Source organism: Siniperca chuatsi, linkage group LG14 (assembly GCF_020085105.1).
Source record: "Siniperca chuatsi isolate FFG_IHB_CAS linkage group LG14, ASM2008510v1, whole genome shotgun sequence".
Lineage (NCBI taxonomy): Eukaryota > Metazoa > Chordata > Actinopteri > Centrarchiformes > Sinipercidae > Siniperca > Siniperca chuatsi.
In genome coordinates, this window is record NC_058055.1 from 16714217 (window position 1) to 16738503 (window position 24287).

Genomic DNA, 24287 nt, shown 5'->3' on the forward strand with positions numbered 1-24287 from the left:
TACTTTTGTTTTATCAGTTGGAAAATGGGTACTAATATCCACACTGATGTATTTGATGTGATGTTGTATCTTGTGGTCAGATGGGTGGAAATTAATATTTCCTATATAATTCATTTGCTGATGATTCTTGGTTAATATCACATCCACAAATCTAAATGGACCGGATCCAAACCCTGCTTTCATCGTTTTATTGTTGAACTGAAACAGACATGAAGACATAAAAAGCTGAGAATACTTTAATATTAATAATATTAAAATAACTAGTATTTTAAGTGAGTTTAACTTAATGATAGTTTTAATATTAACTTAATTTAATGGTTCGTACAAAGTTTGCACTATGCTTTTTACTATGCTTTTTACTCTTTTTGTATGACTGTTGTTAAATACCGCTTTGTTGTAAATAAAGTTGAATAAATAAAAAAAGAAGACATGGATGTATAAAGAGAGCCAACCACCAGTGGTATTGCACCTTAAGGTACTTTTGAATTGGCTTTGTGGTAGTTGCCGCTTGCTTTTTAACACCGTTATTGATCCTGGCAGCCATACTGTATTTTTTGGTCCTGCAGGATTTAAAGCACAAGTCTGGTGATATTCTATAATATTCCAGAGATGCAAACCAACAGTGAATCGATCCTACTAACAAGTACTGATATAAGTACTGCGTGATATATCTTTTTCCTCTGTGCCATAGAGCTTCACTATTGTCCAAAAACTATCACTGAGCCTCACTGTTACACTATGACATGTTCTTTTATCATGATGAAGATGAGCAGTGTAGTTTATGTTAAATCAATCCCACATACACCATCCTGGTGCTGTAAATATTCACTAGAGCACCAAATTATATTATATTAAATCATATTTACTCCTGTTTGAGAAACATCTGCTTAAAACTAAAGCATCCATTTGTTTCAGGAAATTACTAAGCCTTTTTTAGAAGTGAAACTAGATAATTGTGACCTGTTTTTAAAGCGTTAGGTCTTCAATAGAAACAAATGGACTTGGGGCTGACTGCTACAGACACGGAGAGTCAGAGAGTATTGAGAAGCTGACTTGTTGGTTTTGGTCTTTCATGGGATTTGTTGACATTCAAAAATATAGAAGAACGGCATTCTTTGAGGATCACAGCTAACCAACCCGAGGCTGTGGACTTTTCTACATTGCTTGCTCGGCGGATAAAGGACCATGGATAAAGACCATGCCATCATCTCAGGAGGTGATGGCACACATCTCAAGGCTCAACCGGAGAGTTTGATAAGATCTGGAAAGCATTTTTTTCTTATTTTCAAAACTGAAAAAATTTCCAATAGTGTGTATCATAAATTAACAGGTATATTCTCCTCCTTGCAATTCACTCCCTCCTCCTCCCTCCCAGTTAACCAATTAAACATACAAGAGTCAGGATGGGGTGCTAATGGTTTATTATTTTGATATTAAAATCAATAAACATAATCAGACTATTGTGGTTACAAGCAGAGCTGTGGTACCAACTCCCGGCTGATACAACAGAGAAATAATGATTTAAAAAATAAGAAAGAAAATTAGAGAGGCACAATAACACAACAGAGATTCAGGGTAGGTGTCCGCAGGATGTCGAGCAGCCAGAGACAAAAACTGTCAGAAGCTCTGAAACAGAATGAGTTGTTACAGTACAAACCACAAAAAAACATCTTTTAGATTTCCATGCCTGTGCATAAAGCCACCCACTGTGCCTCCAAGAAAAAAAACCCAAAAACGATGTAAAACAAAAAGAAAAAGTTAGATAAAACAAAAGTATAAACCCAGCACGACATTTATTACACAACATAAATATAACAACTGTCAAGATATTGTATTCGAACAGGCATATATGTGAACTACAAATATAGACGTCATTGCTAAAGAGAGGATCAAGTTAGTTTCAGCAGGATACACTTTCTGCAGGTTTTGCTTCTTTATGAAATTATAATCACCAAGAGATCTATTATAGAGCACTTAGCAATGAAGTACAGCCTTCCTACTGAGACTGGGGAGAGGAACACACACAGGACTAACCACAGAAAGATCCCATGCTTTTGATCTAATCAATTAAGTTACCATACAAGACCCGAAGCATCATAACAATGGCATGTAGTCATGGAGCTCAGGATGACCAATACCGCCCACATCCTCTACATGTTTTGGACTTGTATGGATTTCCTATAAAATATTACTGTCTGTCATTATTATCAAAATTGAAGAAAAACAAACAAATAAACAAACAAAAAAATCCCCGGAACATAAGGATAAACATTTTCTTTTTGTTGTCTCTCGCTCCATGCGTTTTGGCAAGTCTGGAGGGAGATGTAAATCATTGCAGTGTTGGATGATGAGTTGGACGTGTGTAGATATGGAAAAGAGGGGTTTTGTTTTTATCAACTAGGGTGGGTTGTTGTCGTTTGCTTTAATAAGATCAGTCTGCAGAAGAGGAAATAAACTCCCCCTCATCATTCATTGCAGGGGAGGGTGAGGGGTCTCTGCCCACCAGCCTTTAGTGACCCCTGGCTAATCTCAGGGGCTCCCTGACAAGACAACTGCGAACCAAAGCCCTTCTGAAAAAAAAAAAGCACCCAGAAGGAGCGAAACATCTCTGGCGCAGTGGTGATGTTTTCCTAGAAAACTGATCAAATTTTATAATTTTCCCCACCAAAGTTTGAGAGAGCAGGTGAGCCGACTCCTAACCTGAGCTCAGTGGCTGTAGAGCACCCGAACCTCGGTCCAGAGTCGTGACAAAAGGGTTGTGTCAAGGTGAGGTTCTCTTTGCTGACTCGATGAGCCTGTTTTAGGGCTCTACCGCCCCTTCTGACTGCGTCAAACCTCCAATGACAGAACGCTTCATGGGCCTCACAGATGAATACTCAACGTCACAATGAAACTGCAGATCTGAGAGCATCTTGTTTCCTTTAACTGGCATATAGAGAAAGTATAAAGTAATAGGATACTGAAGGACAGGAAGGCAAGAACAGACAGAAATAACTGAAGCCACTAAAAGCAGTATTTTTACCTGCCTTTGCCATCCTAGGATATAAAATATCGCGTCCGGTACCTGTAAAAACGTCTCTACACTTATTTTTTTTTTACCAATTAAACAAATTATAATGTATTTATTAGTGAATTTTAGACTTTTACCTTTTGGACAGAGCTAGGCTAGCTGTTTTCGCCGTTTCCAGTCATTATGCTAAGCTAAGCTAACTGGCTGTCTTCTCATCCAGCTCTCAGCAAGAAACTGAATCTAAAACGGCATCTCCTAAAATGGTCAAAATATTTCCTTTAATATGCAGAGCAACATGAAAGTTTCAATTACGTGCATGCATATAGGCGCCCGCCGCTAACAAGTCAAATGACAGCCAATACGATGTCTTGATGAATCTCATTACACATTACTAGCAAGGGTCATTTGAATAATAGCCTCTTTTGCAAAAGGAATAAATTAGGAAAAAATCAGCAAATCAAAATGCTAATTCTTTTTATGTCCCTATTAAAAGCTGCATTATTCATTTTGTCTTTTGTTTTAGTTGGATTTTGCTATCGATTTAAACATTTGGTCTCTTTTAGATATTGATCTAAATTAATGTATCTATTGATTTATTTAGCTATTTGTAAATCCATTTAACTGATTTATTAAATGTCTCTTACTAATCTGTTTCTATTGTCAAACCAAATTGTTTTACAATCTGATCTATTTATTGATGTATTCTTTCCTGTCTAATTAATTCATTCTATTAATTAATGATTGTCTTTATAACCATTTGCATCTCCAGAGTGCAGTGGCAGGATTGTACAAAAATCTTATTTATGGGACACGATGAGGTAATCTTAAAGATATACGATGAGTAAATCTAATCAAATGTTTATGTAAAAATGCTTGAAAACAATTTGTAATTATTATGTCAATTATTGTCAAATAGTTGTATATAATGACACAGGGACTTTCAGTTTCATTGTGACTTTGGTTCGTGTCTGTCAGTCTCATGTGAAGTCTCTGACTCCTGGTGAAGCCTGCTTCAATAGAAAAGCTATAAAGTCTAGTTTCAACAAATTGTCTCCTTTACATGTTAATTTACAGGACGAAACAAATAAATATCAAAGAAATGGTATGAACACTGAGATCAGGGAGAAAGGCAATAAAATATAATTTAGGAAAAACAAATTCAAATGTGCAACATTTGAGTCAGAGCATAAATATTAACCCATAATATTAATAAAAAAAGGTTTAAACATACAAGCGGCCATATAAAGACACGACATTCATGATCTTTCTGGATCCTGGACGACAAGAGTCTCCCTCTGTGTTCCAAACAAAAAAGTCTAACAGGAAGTAGAACAACAGGAAAAGCAACCACCAGACGTCTCACGTCTGTCTGTATGATCCTGCTGAGGAAGACTAGTCTACATTCATCAGCAAAGCAGCAGCAGCAGAGTTATACCTCGCTATGTCAGCATACAGCAGTGCAGCAGTCAGAAACACGAGACTGACCAGACTCATCAACAGAAGGAATAATATGGCTAATACAGCTTTTTAACTCAGCCATGTTAGCACCCAGCCACAGACAGATTAGCACCACAGTTTACCTCCATGCTCAGTTTGTCGCTTCATTTGCAACCTGTGACCCAGTGTCAACACTGACTTCAAGGAGGGTCTGGCACTTCATAATAGCAAAGTTAAGAAACGAAAGGTTCTGTTTTATGCTTTGTTTTTTTTTTTCCTTTCTCAAAAAGGTCTCAAGAGGCAACAACACACGTCGAAACCACAGAAGAAGAGCGCATTGTAACTGACTATAGGTAAAAAGCAGGCCCAAGTCTCCCGCTGCCTCAGACACAGTGGAAGTTTGCTCTTGTCTACACGATCACACCAGCGGTGATAACAGCAGTAGCCAATACAGAAAACACAATAACGTGGGCGTAGTGGGCAGAGAAAAAGTTAAAAACAGAACCAGGTTTCCCAAAACAACGTCAATTCAATTCACAAGTTGTCATTTATGCTCTTCTTCAGTAATACTTTAAAAGGGAAATCCTATGCAGAATTAGCAGCTCTTATCTGCTGTTAAAGGCTGATTATTATACAAAATGTATTGATTTGGGGTTAAATGAGGTTTTTCATTTCATTTTTGTACTTCAAGTTTAGGTTTTGGGAAACCCAGCCCCTTATTTCTGTAGGGAAACCCCCTCCAGACTGACAGAAGGTGCAGATTTGTGTTATCATATATTTGATTAAGGCACCTGGTTCAGCAGGCATCATATTCAAAGTAATTTTTTTTCCTTATATATGTAAAAACCAAGTGCAAGGTGAGTAACACTGTTGGTTTTTGGTCGTAGGAAAGAAGGTGTGGAAAAAAAAAAACAGGGTGTGTGGTAATAATATACTGTAATTGTGTCATGGACACTCTAAACCAAAATCTAAAGTCTCTTTGTGCTCATTCTATAGCAGCAAGTAAGAAATCATTCAACTGTGAGTACAGTGAGTGAACTTTGTGACAATGGAGACACTTTCTGATGATTGGCCAAATTATTTCCCAATCTGCGAAGAACTCCAGACGTCACTTGATTCTCTCAGTGCTATGCAGGGAATCGGCATGCAGAAACATCATACCCACTGCATTTTTTTGTCACAGAGTACATTTCTGTATTTATCTAATTTACACAGAAAAAATGTTTAGGGTTGTAAGCATACAGTCTCTGAAGATGAGGTGTTTTTACAAGCAACAGGGGTAGCCCACATGGGTTCAAACAAGATAGGAAACATTTTAAAAGCCTCCGTAGAAACTCTAAGCTAGACTCTGAGATCTGACATCACAGCCAGTAGGAGGTGAAGTAATTTGTAGTTTTTTTAACCAGCCCAAATTTTTGAGACAACAATATTTGGTAACGCTTATCTTACAGATCCATAATTTCCTAAGACGTTTCTAGGAAACAATTACTTTGTGTATTTTGGTACTAATTATATAGAGAAAAAAGGAATATCCTTGAAAGAACTACTCCGTTACAGCCACAACAAGCTGTGAACACAACATTGACATATTTTGAAGTTGCTCTGGTGAACATGTTAGCAAACATTGGTGTTCATTTGGAGTCTTGTGTCTAGCCAACTGGTGAATTTAAGTCCAATATTCACTCTTCTTTTAGCTCTGTTTTGGTCTCCACCAACTAAATGCTTCACTATGTTCACCAGCTAGCAGCTAACTTTTTCTGTCTGCCGTTTGGTGCTGGACAGGTAGTGTACAGTGGGCCGTAAAACCAAAACAATGAGCTGAAAGAGGCTAAAATGCTCAGTAGAGCTGAGGGGAACTGCAGAGTCTATTTAATTCTCTGTGGGTTCATTACTACGAGCAATACCTTTCACTTTACACGTAGTAATTTTATCCATTTTTATACAGAAATACTGATTAGTGCAGCTTTAAACCCATGTAAATATTCATTCAATATTGGCATGTTCAGCTGACCTGCTTTGCACTGACTAAAACTAGAATTGATTAACTGGAAGTGTATCAATGAAACACCTATTTTCCCCATTACCAAATTAAATAGTTCTTTCAAGGAAACTTTTTAGAAATTATTCGAAAATTACAGAAACAATAATAAAATGAAGCATTACCGAATAGTTCCTCTGGAGCTTGTTCTTGAATGCACAAGTTGAATCAAATTATTTCCTCGTGTTATTATAAGGATATTGCACTTGCTATTTAAATCAACAAAAACAATGTCCTATTACACCAGAATATGTGCATTTATTTTGCAGTTCTGGTGAATATTTTGTACCTCTCAAATGGAATAAAGATCCTCCATGACTTTGGGCAGTGTTATCAAATCCATGAGTCTGACTTTTACAAAAGAATTGTATGCTTAACAATAATGCTCATATAAGTCATTAATACAGAAATCGCCATTCTGTTGTTGTTTAGAGCAAGAATCAGCGTGAATCTTCCTCTGATTGGTCCAACAGAGACAGTTCGAATCGATGAAAATGATCGGGAGTGGGGAGTGGGGGTGGGGTGTCTGGTCTGATGACAGTTATTGAGAACAATAAACACATGGGCATGTTATTTGTGAGTAAATCTGACTACAGATGCCATTTTAATTGTTGGATTATTTCTTGAATAATGAAAAGTAATCAGCACCATTTGACAAACCCCAGTTGGATCACGGCAGGAAATCCGGAAATACCGATTTGGAGAAAGCGGAGAAACTTTGTGAATTCTTGTGTGTGTGAAGTCTGTTGGCCTTTTTTCAGTTTATGTAGAGAGCATTGCACTATATTGATTGACATTGATAATTCATAACACACACACACACACACACACACACACACACAAAATATTTTGTACAGAGTAAAGAATGGCGACAATAATTGGAATACATAAATATATTTTCTTTTGATTTTATATGTCATCACATATGTCAGATAGAAGAACGATATTACCCTGATTTGCTAAAGAAGAGCTTTATGGATCCACTTAGCTTTTATTGGACAATAGTAGCACAAAGTAACACACTCTACTAGCTTAACATTTGACTGTATAGGATTTATGTCATCAGAAATAAAAAGGAATAAGGAATAGTTTTACTGGCGTGGATTTTCACTCGTTTCCTTGACTGTTAAAATGCCACAGAGTCTCCTGGTTTGAATGTAAAGTTGCACAGCTTGCACCTATCATGTTAAATGTAAAAACCTGTGAGGACTCTTTCTTGAACCAGCCTCGTGATCGACAACAAAACACACAGACTTCTCTTGTCAGCCGCACCGCTGAACCGGTCAACTGTCTGTCAACCAGCGGCCCTTTAACCACTGTTGACCCCCTGCCAGACGTGGGCAAAATTATAGCTGAAAAAAAAAAAAAAAGCTTCAAATATTGTCCCAAAAGACACAACTGAGCACAAGAAGTTCAAATGCTTGAAGCCATTTTTCAGATATATTTCACCATGTCTGCTGCTTCAGTCAAGGTTGTTTTGAGCCAATCAGGCTGAATGGTTTTGTTGTTGTTGTTGTTGTTGTTGACGACCGTATATTGGCAGAACAATGTCATAAACCTCGGGCACACCCCTTGGCAACTGATATGTCTGCCATGTTATTATTTTTGTTTGTGTGTAAGTGAAAAGTTATTTAAGAAGGCAATAAGTGTCCGGATTGAGTCTCCATTTGTAATTGGCTTGCCATACAGTACAGTGATATAGTAACTTCCCCCAAGGCGGCCCGGAACAACATCTTTCAAATGGGCTCTTCCTGGCCGCCCCAGGCTAAACCTCTCCTCATTAAGTCACAAGTAGAAATCAGTTTACAAATGATAACAATATAGCTCTCTGGAGAAATGTGTCTACACTGTACATCACCCTGAAGAGGAAGCCAAAGCAGAATCAGTTTTTCCATAGGAAACCTCTACTGAAGGCAAATGAATCATGACGCCACGGGGGTCAGCATCAGGATCAATGTAGGGGCCCTGGAATCAAACCCCTCTTTTTTTAAGACCACAAACACACTATCCACACAGTCCCTGAACAGGAAATAAACCTATTCCGTCAAGACACTGGGCTTCCCAAAGCCAAGCAATGATACGTTCTCATTAAACACCTCATATCATTACATGGCTCCAGAAACATGTAGATCTAACCCTCGTCAGACCATACACATATTCCTCGCTAGTTTATAGACCTAGCCAAGTCAGGTAATAGACCTATCCTAGCAAGTAGTCAAGGACACTTGCAGCATTCACACCAGGCCTTTTAGCAGCAAATGGAAGAAAAAAATGCTTTTGTTTTTGTTTTTGTTTTTTTTGTCTTTTTTGGACAAAGTGCTTTTGTTTTCAAACATATAAGATAGAGTATTCTATACATATATCTAACATTAAGAAGATACATATTAACTTATTGTCTATTTACAAAAACGAATCACTACTAAGAAAATAGCTATGGACAGTAGGGGAAAGCAAGTCATTAGGCTACAACTAGACTAAGAAGTCAAATAAGAATCATGGATACTCATCATTCTAGTTTCAAAAAAGCACCATTTCTCCCTTTTTAGACAGAACGGAAAACAGTAAAAATATATATGTAGCACTAGCTGTTGTTCAATCACACGATACAGAAAGACCACAGCTCTGCATCACCATCATCAGACATCAAGTTCATTCTGTGAAGGAGGACTTTCTTCACTTCAAACTGACCTGAATTCAGCCTTGTTAAACACAAATTTTTTGTTTGTATTTGCCTGCTAACCGAGTGAATTCTGGCAGAATTTTTAAATTTCTGGGAATGCCAGTGCTTCCTCTGAGGAGTCAGTAAGGAAGCAAGCATACAGGCGTCATGCATTTTTAAAGGTTGGACACGTTGCCAAAATGTGGCCTGGACATTGTAACTCTGTGTTTTAGTGAGTTATTCTTTGCGGCTGTGACCGGTCAGGAAGGATGTAAGCTGAGGACCGAATGCAGGGCCAGGAAGATAAAATTCAGCAATGCAACCTGAAAAGGCAGCAATGTCAATCCCAGGAAATGCAAAATTCAACCGACTTCATGGTTAAAGAAGGAATATCTGTGAAAGTCTAAATGACAACACTGAATCCAGATCAATCTGGGACAACATTCAGCTGGTTCCTCATCTGCGGTCACATCTCGATGCTGTTGTCCTCTGAGTTTCTTGCTTTCCTGGACAGGTCCCTGTCCTCACTAAAGACAGCATGTCCTCATTCTCTTTATAGACCATTCAAACTAGACCATGGCTTCGCTGTATTGTGTTTTAAATAAATCCAGTCCTGATTCTCTGTATTTCACTCAAACGGCAAAAGAGACCGGATCAGATTGACTGGCTGCTCTTTGAGAACTTTTTCCTCTTGTCCTCCACATCTCCTTCTCTCCACTTGGAGAATGCAACCAACACATACTTCCAAACCAACAGGAAAGCTAGCAGGCAGCTAAAGTACAAAAATATAACACAAACTTTTTTTTTTTGGTTTTTGTGTTTTTTCCTCTAACTTTCTTGACGCAAGGACAGGCTTTAGAAATGTGTCATGCTTAAAAATGAATCAATTGTCATGAAAAGTGGCATATCACCATTGATGTATATATCATTAATGTTTTTATATACAGTACTTTAAAACACAATTCAGTTAATATTTTGTTGATGAACTAGACCTCGTCTACATACAGAAATCAAACAAGTGATACAGGAACAAAACATTTTGGTTACTGTTGGTGACATTTTGACAAACAAGTAAAAATGTAACATAGCTTATCTACTAGCGCTCTTGGGTTTTGTCCTAGATAGCGCCATTAACACAAATAGCATGTGGAGGGAGGAATCAGTTCAGGAATGAAGTGCTTGCTAAGCAACAAATCTACTGGAGAAGCCCACAGATGGGGTCATTTTTAGATTTAAAAAAAAAATTAATGAATGTTCCTTTTCTGTACAGAATTGGACCCAAGCTAATTTCACAGTTCTATGAGGTTCCCTGACCCTCCCACATTTCTTACATTCAATACGGCGTCAGGTAAGCTGTGCAAAACCTTACTTTTACTGGCTGGTCGCCATTTCGTTGCATGTGTCTTTGGTACAAAAAACAATCAAAATATAGTGTGCAAATATTTTTTTATAACTCTAAACGAAAATATCTGTTAACCCTCCCCCGATCCCTAAAGACAGAGTACCAAAAACCAAAAGTAATCTATTGCAGAGCCCTCCTATATACACAGACTCTGTGGCATCACGCAACGAGAGCTTCCGTTTTCTTTTATGTACATTCAGAATATCTTTAGACAACTGAAATACACCACAAACCCCACAGGTGTCTCCCTCCTTGCATTCACTAACAATCTCCCTCAGTGTAAAGTAGTCCTTTCCTTGGCTGGACCTCAGGGAGTTCTGACCAATCACCTCTTCTCATTCAGTCCCTCTCACACACACACATACACACATACACTCACTCAGACTTACAGAAACACACACATACATACACAAGGCACAATGAATAGAGCTCTGATCAAACACTAGTATGAACACACCAAACTGTTAGCCTGGTCATCTCTACTGTACAAAAAGGGGAGCCGGTGCCGATTTTTCACTGGGAGACACTTTACATACAGTTTCCTAGAGGAGATGGATCACTGCTTATGCCATCTTCATCACCAACATCATCTTCCTCACAATCTGCTCCCATACTGGCAAAATGCCCGTTTCACCTAGTCCAGTTATAACCAGCACAAGGCCAAAAAGCACCAAAACTACAAGCACTTCCTCTGCACATGGTCTACTATCTCCTGTTGTTTAAGTTAACGTTGTCAAAATTAGAAATTAAGCTTCCTCCTGCCTGTCGCAAACATCAACCCCGCAGGATGTCTGACGCTTAATTGTTAAAGCTTAACCTTTTACTACTTTTTTGTTTTGAACTTTAATTTGCTAAAAGTTAACTCCTATATTTCAACAACAGCAGACCTGATTGGCAAACAGGGGATGGCATGAACATATTTAGGCCTTCAATACAAAATATTTTCTGCCACCCTGTAATGCCTCGGAGCACGCTGCTTTTTGTCTCTGCAGCTGTCTTGGCAACCAAAGCTTTTCATCAAAGTACTTTACTGAGTAGGTCAATTTAACATCCTGGAGTTAATTTTTGTTGCCATGTGATGTGAACCTCGTCTAGGAAATGATTACTGGAACTTTATCAACCCCTGATGGTGTCTGATGTGTAACAATTCAACCTCAAACAAATTGTGTGAAAGTATTCCAGTGGTTACACTCGTGTGACTGTCTCTGTCTCAGCCCTGGAAGCAGTCCTTCAACAGAACTGACCCTACACAATGCTATGTTAAACACATCTAATAATTACCAGTGGATGTGCTAATAGCTATACACCTAACCATACCTTGCTTTAATAGGCGCTTTCCCAACAGACGCTCACGATGGGTTGGGAGACAGTGACGCACTGACTCTGCGCACAGTGTGCAGAGACAGAAAGCTAGGGTGTATGCCATACAGGTGCATGGCTAAAACAAGCACACATACGTACACACAGGGAGTGGTATGTGTGTTTGTGTGACTAACAATGTGTATGTACTCTGGGTTGGAGGGGCATGCAGAGGGGAGCATAGTTACAATGGGACAGCAGGGTGGTAATATTTAGTCCACTCCTCTCAGTGGACCGCGGTTTGTCTAGATTTTGGAGGTGGGGACTCGCAGGCCGACCAGACCACCGGTGGGATCGCCGCGTCCTGTGTTCTCCAAGATCTTGTTGACGAAGTCTGAAGTCTGCCCAGCAACAGGTGGTGCAACTGCACACACAAAGACACACAAAGATACATTCAGAAATGTTGGACATTAAAAAACACCTTGTTTATGCAACTTACTTCTCAAACAAATATGTACAATGAGACTGTTTTTGTATGGCAGCAACAGAAAATTCACTTCATTATTACCTGCCTGTTCAGATTGAGCTTGATGCAATAATATTTTCATAATTTAACCAATATTATTATTATCAAATGTATTTGACAGAGAGTTTTGTAATGATTTAATTTCCAGCAGAAATTCTTTTCCAAAAAAATTAGGTGTAGATTCCCTATTTGCTTCCATTCAGGTATGGATATATTGTATTATTGGTTCTTTATTCTTTGAATCTTCAAATAAAGAGCTGTTAACCTTCCAGCGTTTGAATTTCAATTGCCTCAATGGTAAGCTGAAGACTATTTGAACTAGGCAAATCCTGCTAATAACTATAAGATACTGAAACTAGTCATTTCAATTAAATGTATTTTCAAGTAAGTTTTTTAATCATCTTTCACAAGGTACAGTAAATTACAATAAGTCTGTTTTTGGTAACCAATCAGCTTTTAATGACTCAGTTTTTAATTCTCACCAAGTGTCTCCTGGATGAGATGCTCCAGGGTGTCATTCATGTTGGTTGGACGCGGAGAAGAGTCCTCCACTCGGGCCACGATCTCCTCCTTGATGGCATTGATCACAAACAGCAGCCGATCTAAAGGAAGACGCACAAACAAGCATTAGTCACAAAACGATTACACACTCTGAAGCATGAACACAAAATATTGATTAAAAATGCATTCATCTTCAGGTTGGGGCTTTTAACATATATAATCAAAACAAAACATTTGTCATTTGTTGGTGATAGGACTTCAAGCCCTTCTCTTGTAATTTTCAATGATCAGATGCTCAATTCTAAATGTGACAAAGATAAAAATAGATACAGGTAAGTAAAATACAATAATCATCATCATTATTATTAATAGATTTAGAGCGATACATTTGACAGAGAACAACGTGAACAAAATGGATGCCGAGGTTGATGAACTTGTGTGGTGTCATAAGCAACATACCGTACTCTGTGCTGAGTCCCCAGAGCTTCACCTTGTTTGCTTCATACTGGGCCTTCTTTTTTAAACGACAAGCTCTACAATACACAACAGATGAGTTTACTAATGCATATGTTTTTATCAAACAATAACTGGGAAACATGCTGCTCCCAAATCAGCATCTCGATTACAACTATACTATAAACTACACATGTTCTTAAACTTTTCAAAATTCATATACCGTAGAGGTCAGCGTGTGTACATATGGTATACCTGTGCATGTTTTACCTGGATGCAAGCTTGTTCTTCTCCTTACGGGACCGTGGCCGCGCGGTCAGCGGCAGCTCGCTGACGGGGGTCAAGTCGCTGATCACCTTGTTCAGTTTGCGGAGCTCGGTGCCGATCTGCAGCAGCTTGCGTGGATTGGGAGTCAGGTCTTCTACGTCTGTGCGGCGAGACTTCTTCAGCATATACTTTCCTTCATGACAACCAATGAAAAGAAGGCATTAGAGAGGACACACACTCACATCAAATTTAATGTTTCAGCATGTGTGTGTGTGTGTGTGTGTGTGTGTGTGTGTGTGTGTGTGTGTAAGAAACGGTGGCAAAGTTTCTCTGGTCATCTGCAGCTCAATAAGGAGGAGTGTAGCACTGACACTGCCAAAACATAGGGGATCGACCCTCACCTCGTTATATGCAGTCTTTGATACTCACTCAAAAAAAAACACATGCACTTCACATTGGAATAAGAAACAACCAGACAATTGCAGGTGCCATTTCCTGGTTTCTTATTGATTATAGATTATAAATTAAGATTATTTGATATATGCTAACTAATCTGTGATCTGAATAATAAATGAATCGTGAAATTTTTGCTTGAAACTGTATCAGCCAAAATTCCTCTTACTTTTTCCTCTCTTCATTTTGAAGTGCTCAGTCCATTTGAATTTTTCCACATAATGTTAATTTTTAGCATTTAGACATTTTCTCATTGCCGTTAAGCAGCAAACAGAATTTTTCCATCCAGTCACAGTTGGTGACACCTGCGGTGGATCTATAACAGGTCTAGGTTCAGTATAAGAATCACTGTGTGTTGGACCGCAATCCCTTTGAAAACCGTTACTAAATGAAATATGAGTCACTCTCTACATACTCAAACAAAAAATAACTTTCAAATTAAAGGATTAAATATATACAAACATGAATGCAAGAGAAATGCTTTGCCGCCTGTGTTTTCATTTCCAGTGTTGTCTTAAAAAAAAGGTGCAGGCCTGTGCCTTTTTATGTGAGAAATGAGACATGCTCCATGTGATCACTTAAACTGTAGTATCACTGCAACATGCTGTGCACAGCTGCTGTTGTTCTTCTGAAAGGCTCAGTGCGTGCTCTACAATCTCCACTAAAAGACATGATACGTTTTATGCCATTATCGAGGCAGTGAAATTAAATGTAAAAAACAAAACAATAATCCAAAAGATTATTTCACTTTGTATCAAATAAAGTATTTCCTTTGAAGCTTCTCATTAAGGTTTTGACTAAACATCATTAGCAAGTCTTAAATCAAGGCTTATATCCTACTCTGCTAGCTTTTGTTGATATTTTGCTCCATTGTACAGTTTATACATATACGTGTGTATGTATGTTTACCATGGAGAGGCCCGTTCTTCTGGTACAAGTTGCTAGGCAGCGTGTGTCTGTCCCACTCAGACGGCTTAAGCATACGTTCTTGTTTGGAGGGGGTGAGCTGCTCGCTGTACTCCCAGAAGTAACGGCGCTTGCCTCTCTTCCGGCTGGAGACTCCTGCTGTCAGGCCTTTAATGTCCTCCATCAACTCCATGTCACAGCCTGGCGGAGGTGGGAGAGAACGCAAGAGAAGAATAGGGAGGAAATCAAAGCAACAGAAAGACAGAAAAGGAAAATTAAGGGGAAATGCAGACAGGTAATTAAATAAGCAACAAATTACTCAAATAATGACCAGTGATTGGTTACACGTGCTAACCAGAAACAGGAAGATGACGGGTTGCTACCTGGCTCAGAGAAGGCGTCACTCATGTCGTCATCTTTATCTGCTTCGTAGTCTTCATCCTCCTCCTCATCCTCCTCCTCTTCATTCTCAGACAGCTCATGTTCGCTGCCGAAACCCTCATCATGGTCTTCGTCATCTAGCTCCAGCCCATCGGCTTCCTCCTCTTCCGCCTCTTCCTCGTCTTCCTCCTCCTCGTCCTCCTCCAGCAGGGAGTGGGCTCTGCCAGCCAGTCTGCTGCGGGTCAGGAACAGAGAGTAGTTGTGTTCCTCCTCCTTGCTCTTCTCCGTACCCTCGACTACCAGAACGCCGCCGCTTGCCCCCGCCACACTATCACTGCCGCTGACCAGCCCAGATGTGCTGCTCTCCAGAGCCTGGCTTGCCTCAACCAGTTGAGGCATGGTAGCAGACCAGCCTACAGGCATCTCTCTCTTTGCTGTCCCCTCTGTCCTCTTTTCAAAGCTCGTCAGGCTGCCAGAGCCACCGGCTGCAGCACCAGGAAGTCCCACCAAGATGGCGCTCGCTGAAGTGGAGGCATTCTCATCTTGGGGCTGGGAGAGAGGTAGAGGGGGATCTGACCTCTCAAAATCCGTCTGGGGGGGCTTGTCAGGCTGAGTTTTAGGCACAGTACTCACACGGACTTTAGCCTTCCGCACAAAGTCAGAGCCGAGAGAAGTTGGGGCTGCCATCTTCGCTCCTCGCCCCTGGGGCTTGGTTTGAGCTTGGCCGTGGTCCTGGGTGAGACTGAGGTGGTTCTGTGTCTTGGCCATAGTCTCAGTGCTGGAGGGGACAGGTCTGGTGGCTTTTTGGGAGCCTTCTGGAACATCTGGGAAAAGGCTGCGGGAAGGACGGGAAGAGGATGTGGAGCTTGGGGAGGGCCGTGCTTGGCCAGGGACCAGGGGTCTCTTACTGTGACAGGGAAGCTGGGACAGCTGAGGCTGGAGGGCAGGCAGGACCAGGTCAGCAGGGGGGTAGAGCGCCTCACACACAGGCTGCGAATCTTCGCTGTTGAGCTGAGCCAGCGTTGGGGTTTGACTAATCACTTCCTCGTCCTGGTAGGGACTAGAGAAGTCGTCCAATCCAAGGAAATCCACCTCTTTGGTGCCCCAGATGTCACAGCTGGCCAGCCGTGTGTATCTGCCAAGCACAGAGACATGCAGTTCTATCAACAGTGAAAGCTTTCATTGCCTTGTCAATATATATAGCCTTTAAAATGTAACATAATGTTTCCTGAATTTGGTCTAAATTTGAATTTGTATAAAAAAACATGAATATATATGAATGAGATGTAAAAGTTGGTAAATCAATAAAGAGAAGATGTGAAAAAGGTTGATGCAAGTGAACATTTTCCCCCGTTTTCTTTTGCATGTTTGAAATTCACAAAATAGAGAACATAATAGATGTAAATAGTGCTGCATTAGGTAATTAAATGATTAGTTGATCGACAGAAATGTAATCTGTAACAATTTTTGCAAGTCATTTTTCAAGCAAAAATGCCAAAAAATAATGAGGACAACATACAAATAAATCCAAGAAGCAAACAGAGAGCTCAGAGGCTGTCTTAGCACTATATCAGGAAGTTACAGGTTTGACACCCACACAGACATGGCTTTAATCTCTTTTATGAGGGGGAAACTTGCCAGGTGAAGAAAACAACTGTTTGGTGAAATCACAGTAAGGACATCACATCAGAGCTACCAAACAGTAGCATGGGACCAATCTGGACAGTCAAGTTTATTAAAGAATGACTCACTCATTAGCCAAAAGATACAGCACTCTCATCTGTTCTGCTTAAACATGACCTAAATCAACCCTGTTAGAAGCAGATTTCCACAACCCTGCAACAGCCAGCACTATTCCGCCTGTTTTAATAGCCTTTAGACTTCAGAAACTATTGTCTGCCCTCAGCTGACACTCAACATCAGAGGAGAGAGTACCTTTTGGCAGCAAAGCATCAAGATAGCTGCAGGACAGACAGAGCATCACCTGCAATCTCAGGGGACTGCAGCAGCCAGCTGCTTTGTTGTTTACTGGCCTCTTAAACCACTCCCTGCCTTCGAACAAAACTACTACCTGTTTCAAATCATCCAGGCTGTCTGGGTCAGACCATGATGACAGGCCTAGACGATTACCTGTCAGTGATGGTAAACTCTACTGCTATTAAAACCTTTAGGCACATGTCCTATCTTATAATGTTCACAGACTGACTTCTGCTTACAGTAAAAATCTGATGTCCTGAGCCCCCCTGATGCAGGGAACCACAGAGTACAACCTCCTCTACGCCAGAACTCTCTTTATTGAATTCAGCTAGTCCTGAAACATTAGTTGATTATTAGTCGATAAAAAAACAACAATTCTGATAATCGATTAATAATTTTATCAAGCAAAAATGCCAAACACTTGCTATTTTCAGTTTCTCAAATGTGAGGATTTGCTTTGTTTTATATCATTGTTATCTTCGTTAAGGAGGTTAAGTTTTCTGAGCTGTTGGTTTGCTTGTTTGTTTGTCAGCAGGATTACGTAAAAACTACTGACCCGATTTTCATGACTCGTGGTGGAAGGGTGTAGCATGGGCCAAAGAAGAACCCATTAGATTTTGGAGCGGATCCGAATCACGGGCGGATAAACAAATTATTTCTTACTTTTGTTAACATTCCGAGATAGGTCAATTGTAACACCGGTGTTTATGGCAAAGGGAATTCGTCAAACTCGTTGAATTCGATGTGTGCTGTGACTAAACATACAACAAAACATCACTGTAGAAGACTGGCCTATTGGCCTTGCTGGAGATCTGCGCTCTACGAGAGAACCCAGTTCACTCAGAGGAAGCACAGGAAGTGTAACTGTCTTGGATTTAAGAATAACGCTGGTATATAGTAATTCTATATTTTATTTTCCCTCAAGAAATCCCATCAAAAGACCAAAATCGACATCATGTGTCTCTCAATAGTTTCTGACTTCCCTATCCTGTCTGTGACTCTCAGCCCAAAGCTGATGTGTTCCTAATGAAAACAGGCAATAAAAAAAGCCTCTTAGAAACAAAAAAGGCAACTTTTAATAGTACAAGCTTCACAACTGGATAGTTACAATCAGTGCGTTTTAAGCTAAGTCTTCTGGACACTAAATGCACCCTTCTGCGATTATTGCACAATCCATTCATAGGTGAAACACAGTATGCCATTTGAGTTTCCTTAAATTCATCAGTATGTTTTTATGTCTTATTTACTTGCTATTTTTTCTAACTTGATCTAAAATAAGCTACAGCACATAAATGAATAATCCAGTACCTGGTGAGGTCTTCCCAGTAAGAGTCCCACTGTTCGAACACTGAGCTGCTGCAGACTGTCTCACATTCGCCCAGGCTCATGAGCTGATCCACACAGCCTTCCACATCCTTGCCTCCGTCCCCGACCCCCACCATGCTGTCCCTACAGGGGCTCTGCTGGTGGGTCATGTCTCGGTCCTGCAGAGAGGAGAAAAACATGGAGGTGAGTCAAGCAGGTGGTGGGTTAGAAGATGTTCTATTTTCTATTCTATTTAGTTTACTCTTTGTTGTTAGAGTTGTAGTATACTGGGGCAAACGCAACTAGTGGTGCGAGTCTGCTGGTTGTCAAAATCAGATCCTTCTATGTCTTTACAGGAGAGATAGGGAAGATCATAAAATATTGCAGAAATAGTTTTATTTTACATAAAATTGGTTAAGCCATTAACTGAACCGATATCTGTCCACGGTGAAAACTAACTGGAGGGTTGAAGAAGATGACAGATTGTCCTACACTCTATGATCCCATTAATGTGTTACTATGGTGCAAGAAATTGAGAGCGCGGCAGTGAATCACCATTGTTTAGACTACAGCGGACGGTAAATTGAGGTTGACACCTGCAGCTGACAGCGTGAGTGGTGACAGGTGAACTGTTTGTTCAAAGCTGCCTCACTCGCCTGTGAGCCTGGCAAATGTCACACGGCTGCTAAACAATTATACTCTGGCCTCTCTGTTTTAAATGCCACACTGTGCAGCTGAGCTGACAGCATGCAAATGTTTATTTACAGTTTTTCAATGGAATTTAAATTTCTACAGTTTTCACTACTAGTATTACAATGACTAAAAACCACAGTAAAAAGGTGAGGGAATCAAAAGTATTTTTATCAAACAAATGATTGGAAATATTGATATGAGTGAAAGAGTGAAAAACTTCTAAACGCAATACTTGTTTTTATAAACCTTACTTATTTTAATAAGTTAAAAAATTAACAAAAAACTAAATATCACTGTGCCACTTACTGTTCTTTGAATTAGAATTCTCTCTGGTGTTTGTTGGGAGCTTGTGTGCTGTGTGCCATGTAACCTAATATTGTTTTTTGATACGGGTGGGGATATGTGTGCCGAGCTGAGCCATGAGCAACTGTGACCACTTAAGCCGAGCTGACACAGTGTGAGTGTTTTTCCACTGCACAACATGGCAAGGTGAAAGAAGCTGTTTACCTTGATGACGCGTTTGAGGTGTACTAAATCTCGCAAACCACATTAAGAGCTTTTCGTCTGCAGCTCTTCATCTAACATCTTACGGTGGCTGTTCCTACTTATTATTACTTACTTATATTGCATCCTGCAATATTTAAAACTGATCTGCTGACCAAATAGCTCAGAATATGTCCATATGTTGTTGTATAGACCTGTTTTAGTGATACACTAATTGCATTTCCTATAGGTGCTTCAAAATAAAAGGCTATCGCTGGTTTGCCGGTGGAGAGCTTTTAATGTGAAGTTGCAGCAGCAGTAACTTCACACAGCTCCAATACGACTGAAAGCGATCAGTAAACGGCTGATATCTGACAGTACAAACAGGAAGTGAAACTAAACTCCCAGCTGCAGAGATTCAGTTAGAAATTACAAATGTGCTGAGAGTTTTGAAGTAAGCTACAGTGAAGCATGAAAAGTATTTATTTTATTTATTTTTTCATCAAAAGCCTATTAGAGGAATCCCTGATAGCAATATTAGCATGTAACAATAGTCAACATGCCTTTTAATTCATGTTTCCACCACAATAAAAGGGGTAAAAAAAATAGTTATATATGTAATGCATGAGGAAATTGAATTTTGACTTGTGACTTGTTTGTCTTTAAACTTGAATCCTTCGTTCAGATGCAGCTCAGAGACAACGCAGCGTGAGCAGCTGTGACTGATCTGAAAAGAAGTCAGGGTCAAAGGATGGTTAGCAAGGTTTGATGCCTGTCTGTAGCAGGGCCTTGGTGTGTGTGTGTGTGCGTGTGTGTGTACGTAAATGTATCGTTGCATATAAAGGTGTGGGTAACAGTTGCACAAAGAGCTATCAACCATGCCTACGCTTTTATATTAAGATAAATAATTATCTGTGTTACCTGATTTTGTGTGTGTTTGTGTTTGTGTGTGTAGCCACTTACCACTTCGTACATGAAATCTGGGTCAGAGCTGGTGGCGAGCAGGTCAGTGCTGGTCAGGGCCTGATCAGCAAACGAGTAGTTCTGAAAGGCGTCCGCAAAGGGAGGCTCCATCCCACTGACGCTGGGCTACAACACAACAGAAAAAAAAAACCCAAAACACTGAAGTGAACAAATAACAATAGAAAATGTCATCATCACCAAAACCAGATAAACCAAGTTCTTCCTTTGTCTTTCTTTGTCATCCTTCCTATCTGTTGTGTCTCACTCAAGCTCAGTATTGTATTTATTATTTCTCTAATCATTTAGTTAATACAGTGCAACAAGTAATGAAATGGAGTATCACCTATTTGTATTATTGTATTAATTCTTGTTATTACGAAACGATGTCTCAGTAACTAAGCTGCCAATACAAGTCATTATTTCTTCAGATATAAATCCGTGGAGTAAAAGCTTATAAATTGCGCCTCCGTTATTATAGTAAATGTTAGCCGCTGACAACTAGTTAACCTCATAATTTCTGGTTGAGGTATGTAATATAGCACGACCGATACTGGAATCAATATATCAGCCAATAGTAATTTTTCAAAATATAAAGATATTACATATACAAGCAATCTTGATACAGATCACTTAGATTAATTGTGACCAAGGTACATACTGAGCAGGACATTTTAGAGTTGAAAAATTGACTTGTCAAAAATTGACTTGTCAGTGCTCTCTCAATCTTTATAAAATCTTTATCTTTATAAAAGTGACACTATTTCTAACACTATTTCTAAACTACCTCAAACCTAGTTTGGCATTTCTGTACTATAATTTCTTGTCACTTATCGGCTGACATAAACACTGATACAATATAATAATATTACTAATAATAATATACATTTTATTTATAGAATGCTTTTCAAGGTACTCAAAGACACTTTACACAAGTTAAAAAGATCACATAAAAACAACACACAACATCATTCACACATTAAAAGCAGTTTTGAAAAGGTTAGTTTTGATTAGTGATTTGAACATGAACAAATGTCTCTGATGTGTTTGGGGAGAGAGTTCCAGAGGGAGGGGGCAGCTATGGAGAAGACTCTGTTGCCCCAGATCCAGTGCTTGGCCCTGAGTGGCGGTGACAGGAGGTTGGCATCAGAGGAGCGAAGGTTGCGGGAAGCAGGTCGGCGAGGTAGGAGGGGGCCAGGTTATGGAGTGCTTTGTGAGTAGGCCTGCACGATATGAGGAAAATCTGCGATGTGCGATAACTTTGTTCAATATTGCGATGACGATATGACTTGCGATAAATAAACAAATATTGTTTGTTTGTTTATTAGCTATATAGTTACTATGTCAATCTGGTTGAATTCAGAACAGGATTAGAATTGAATATAAATATAACTAAATGTTTCTAGAGCAGTAACAGTGAAGTTTACAACAGCAAAGTCACTATATAAACTCAATATCTCACTGGAAACAAAATGTCATTAAAATAATTCATATTCCTGACATTAAAATACAGAGCGAAATTTAGAAAGAATGAAGAACTCAGACATCCTTCCTCCGGTCTTCTGTCCTCTTCCCTCTGCTGCTGATGTGATTCACCTGCAGATATAGCTGGTAGAGGGAGGAGGGGCTGGTTTGTCTCAGCTAGCAGCTAAGTTTACAAAAATTTGCTAAATTATAAGGTACGTGGCAAACTAACAAACAGTTAGACTACATACATACTTCGTTTTAGCTTGTTTGTAACAAATCGCTATTAGCCGAGCTAGCAAGCAGTGGTTGTGTAAAACATGAGAGACTGCAGAAAGAACAGATTAAAATATTGCTTTCTACATGTTTATGATTGCTGAACACGTGTATTGGCTTTTTACTCGCAAAGGTTGTATTGCACTTACAGTAATGAGCGTAGTTGTCCTCAACTCGAGTAATCTGTGAGTTACCTTCACTGTGTGCATATGTGTATGTGGAGGAGCTCAGCTCCAACACAGAGAGCAACGCAGAGGCTGCAACGTGATAATAAATACTGTCTTTAGCCCCAGGGCCTGTTTAATACCGGGTTTCGGTAGACCATCCCTAAATTAAATGATTTTTTCTTATTCATCGTGTTTCTGGTAGTCTTTTGCAATGTGTTTATCTTGCACGTTCATATTGCAATGACGATGAAAATACGATTTATCGTTCAGCGCTATTTTTTAAATTGGATCTGTTGTGGGACAGGGAGCCAGTGGAGGTTCTGGAGGACAGGGGTGATGTGGTCACGGGAGCGGGAGTGGGTGAGCAGCAGAGTTCTGGATATACTGGAGTTTATTTAGGACTTTGGATGATGTGCCATAAGGAATGCTGTTGCAGTAGTCAATTCTGGAAGAATCCAGAGGAGAGTGATGGGCGGAGATGAGCTATGTTTTTTAGGTGGAAAAAGGCAGTTCTGGTGATTTGATTGACGTGGCGTTCAAAGGAGAGGTTGCTGTAGAAAATGACTCTGATGTTGCGGATGTGTGGGGAGGGATACAGTGGAGTTATCAATGTTGAGGCAGAAGCTGTGAGTGGTTTTGGTGAGGGATTTGGGGGCGATGATGATCATGTCTGATTTATCACACTTTAGTTTGAGGAAGTTGGCTTGCATCCATAATTTAATTTCAGTGAGGCAGTTGGTCAGAGTGGAAAGAGTTGCAGTGGTGATGAGTTTAGTGGAGATGTAGAGCTGGACGTCATCGACACATCAGTGGAAGTGTAGACCATGATGGAGTATAATGTTACCAAGGGGGAACTTGTAGAGGATGAACAGAAGAGGACCAAGCACCGAACCCTGGGGAACGCCTTGGGACAGAGGAGAGGTGGAGGAGGTGCGGTTGTTGTTGATGAACTGTCCGTTTGTGAGACATGACCTTAGCCAGGAGAGGGCAGTATCTGTGATGTTGAGGGCGGATTCAAGGTGGGAGAGAGCAATACTGTGGTTGCTGTAAATAGAAATCTGACTGAAATGGTTCCATCAGGTCACTGGCAATGAGAAGTGGACTTTGAGTTGGGAGGTGACAACACGTTCCACTATTTTTGAAAAAAAAGGGGAGATTGGAAATGGGCCAAAAATCTGTCATATCATCAGGGTTGAGTCCAGGTTTTTTGAGGATGAGGGTGACAGCAGCCAATTTGAGTGTTCGGGGGACTGAACCAGAGCTCAAGGAGGAGTTAATGATTTCGGTGATGAGTGAGGAGATAGCTGGGAGACGGTCCTTAACAAGACTAGATGGGTATGGGATCCAGAACACAAGTGGAGCCTCTCAGCCCTACGAAAAGTCGGACAGCTCCATTGGGGACACAGGGGAGAATTGAGGGGCTACTGTAAGTGGTAGAGGGGGAGGGGGAGGGAGACAGCTGGGGAGGTGGAGAGGGCGGTGCAAGTGGTCAGGTTGCTGTAGATGGTGTCAATTTTTGTTTGAAAAAATTAAAAGAAAGTGTTGCACTTATCAACTGTGAAGGAATTAGAAGTCTTGTCACTAAGTTTTTAGAAGTTTGTTAATTGTGGAAAAGAGAGCCTTGGGGTTT

General features: G+C 40.0%; 1 protein-coding gene across 3 annotated transcripts in view; it reads right to left on the bottom strand.

Annotated features, from left to right (window-relative positions):
- Positions 1 to 1404: 1404 nt before the first annotated feature.
- Positions 1405 to 24287, bottom strand: part of crebrf (creb3 regulatory factor) — a 35118-nt gene continuing 12235 nt past the window's right edge. For all 3 annotated transcript variants that reach the window (XM_044222796.1, XM_044222799.1, XM_044222797.1), the window contains exons 3-10: positions 20754 to 20879; positions 18618 to 18793; positions 15335 to 16467; positions 14955 to 15152; positions 13596 to 13785; positions 13332 to 13405; positions 12854 to 12973; positions 1405 to 12269 (exon numbers count right to left, since the gene is read on the bottom strand). In XM_044222796.1, the coding sequence (XP_044078731.1) occupies positions 12151 to 12269; positions 12854 to 12973; positions 13332 to 13405; positions 13596 to 13785; positions 14955 to 15152; positions 15335 to 16467; positions 18618 to 18793; positions 20754 to 20879 (2136 nt within the window). In that variant the 3' untranslated portion in view covers positions 1405 to 12150. The remainder of the gene's footprint in view (positions 12270 to 12853; positions 12974 to 13331; positions 13406 to 13595; positions 13786 to 14954; positions 15153 to 15334; positions 16468 to 18617; positions 18794 to 20753; positions 20880 to 24287) is intronic.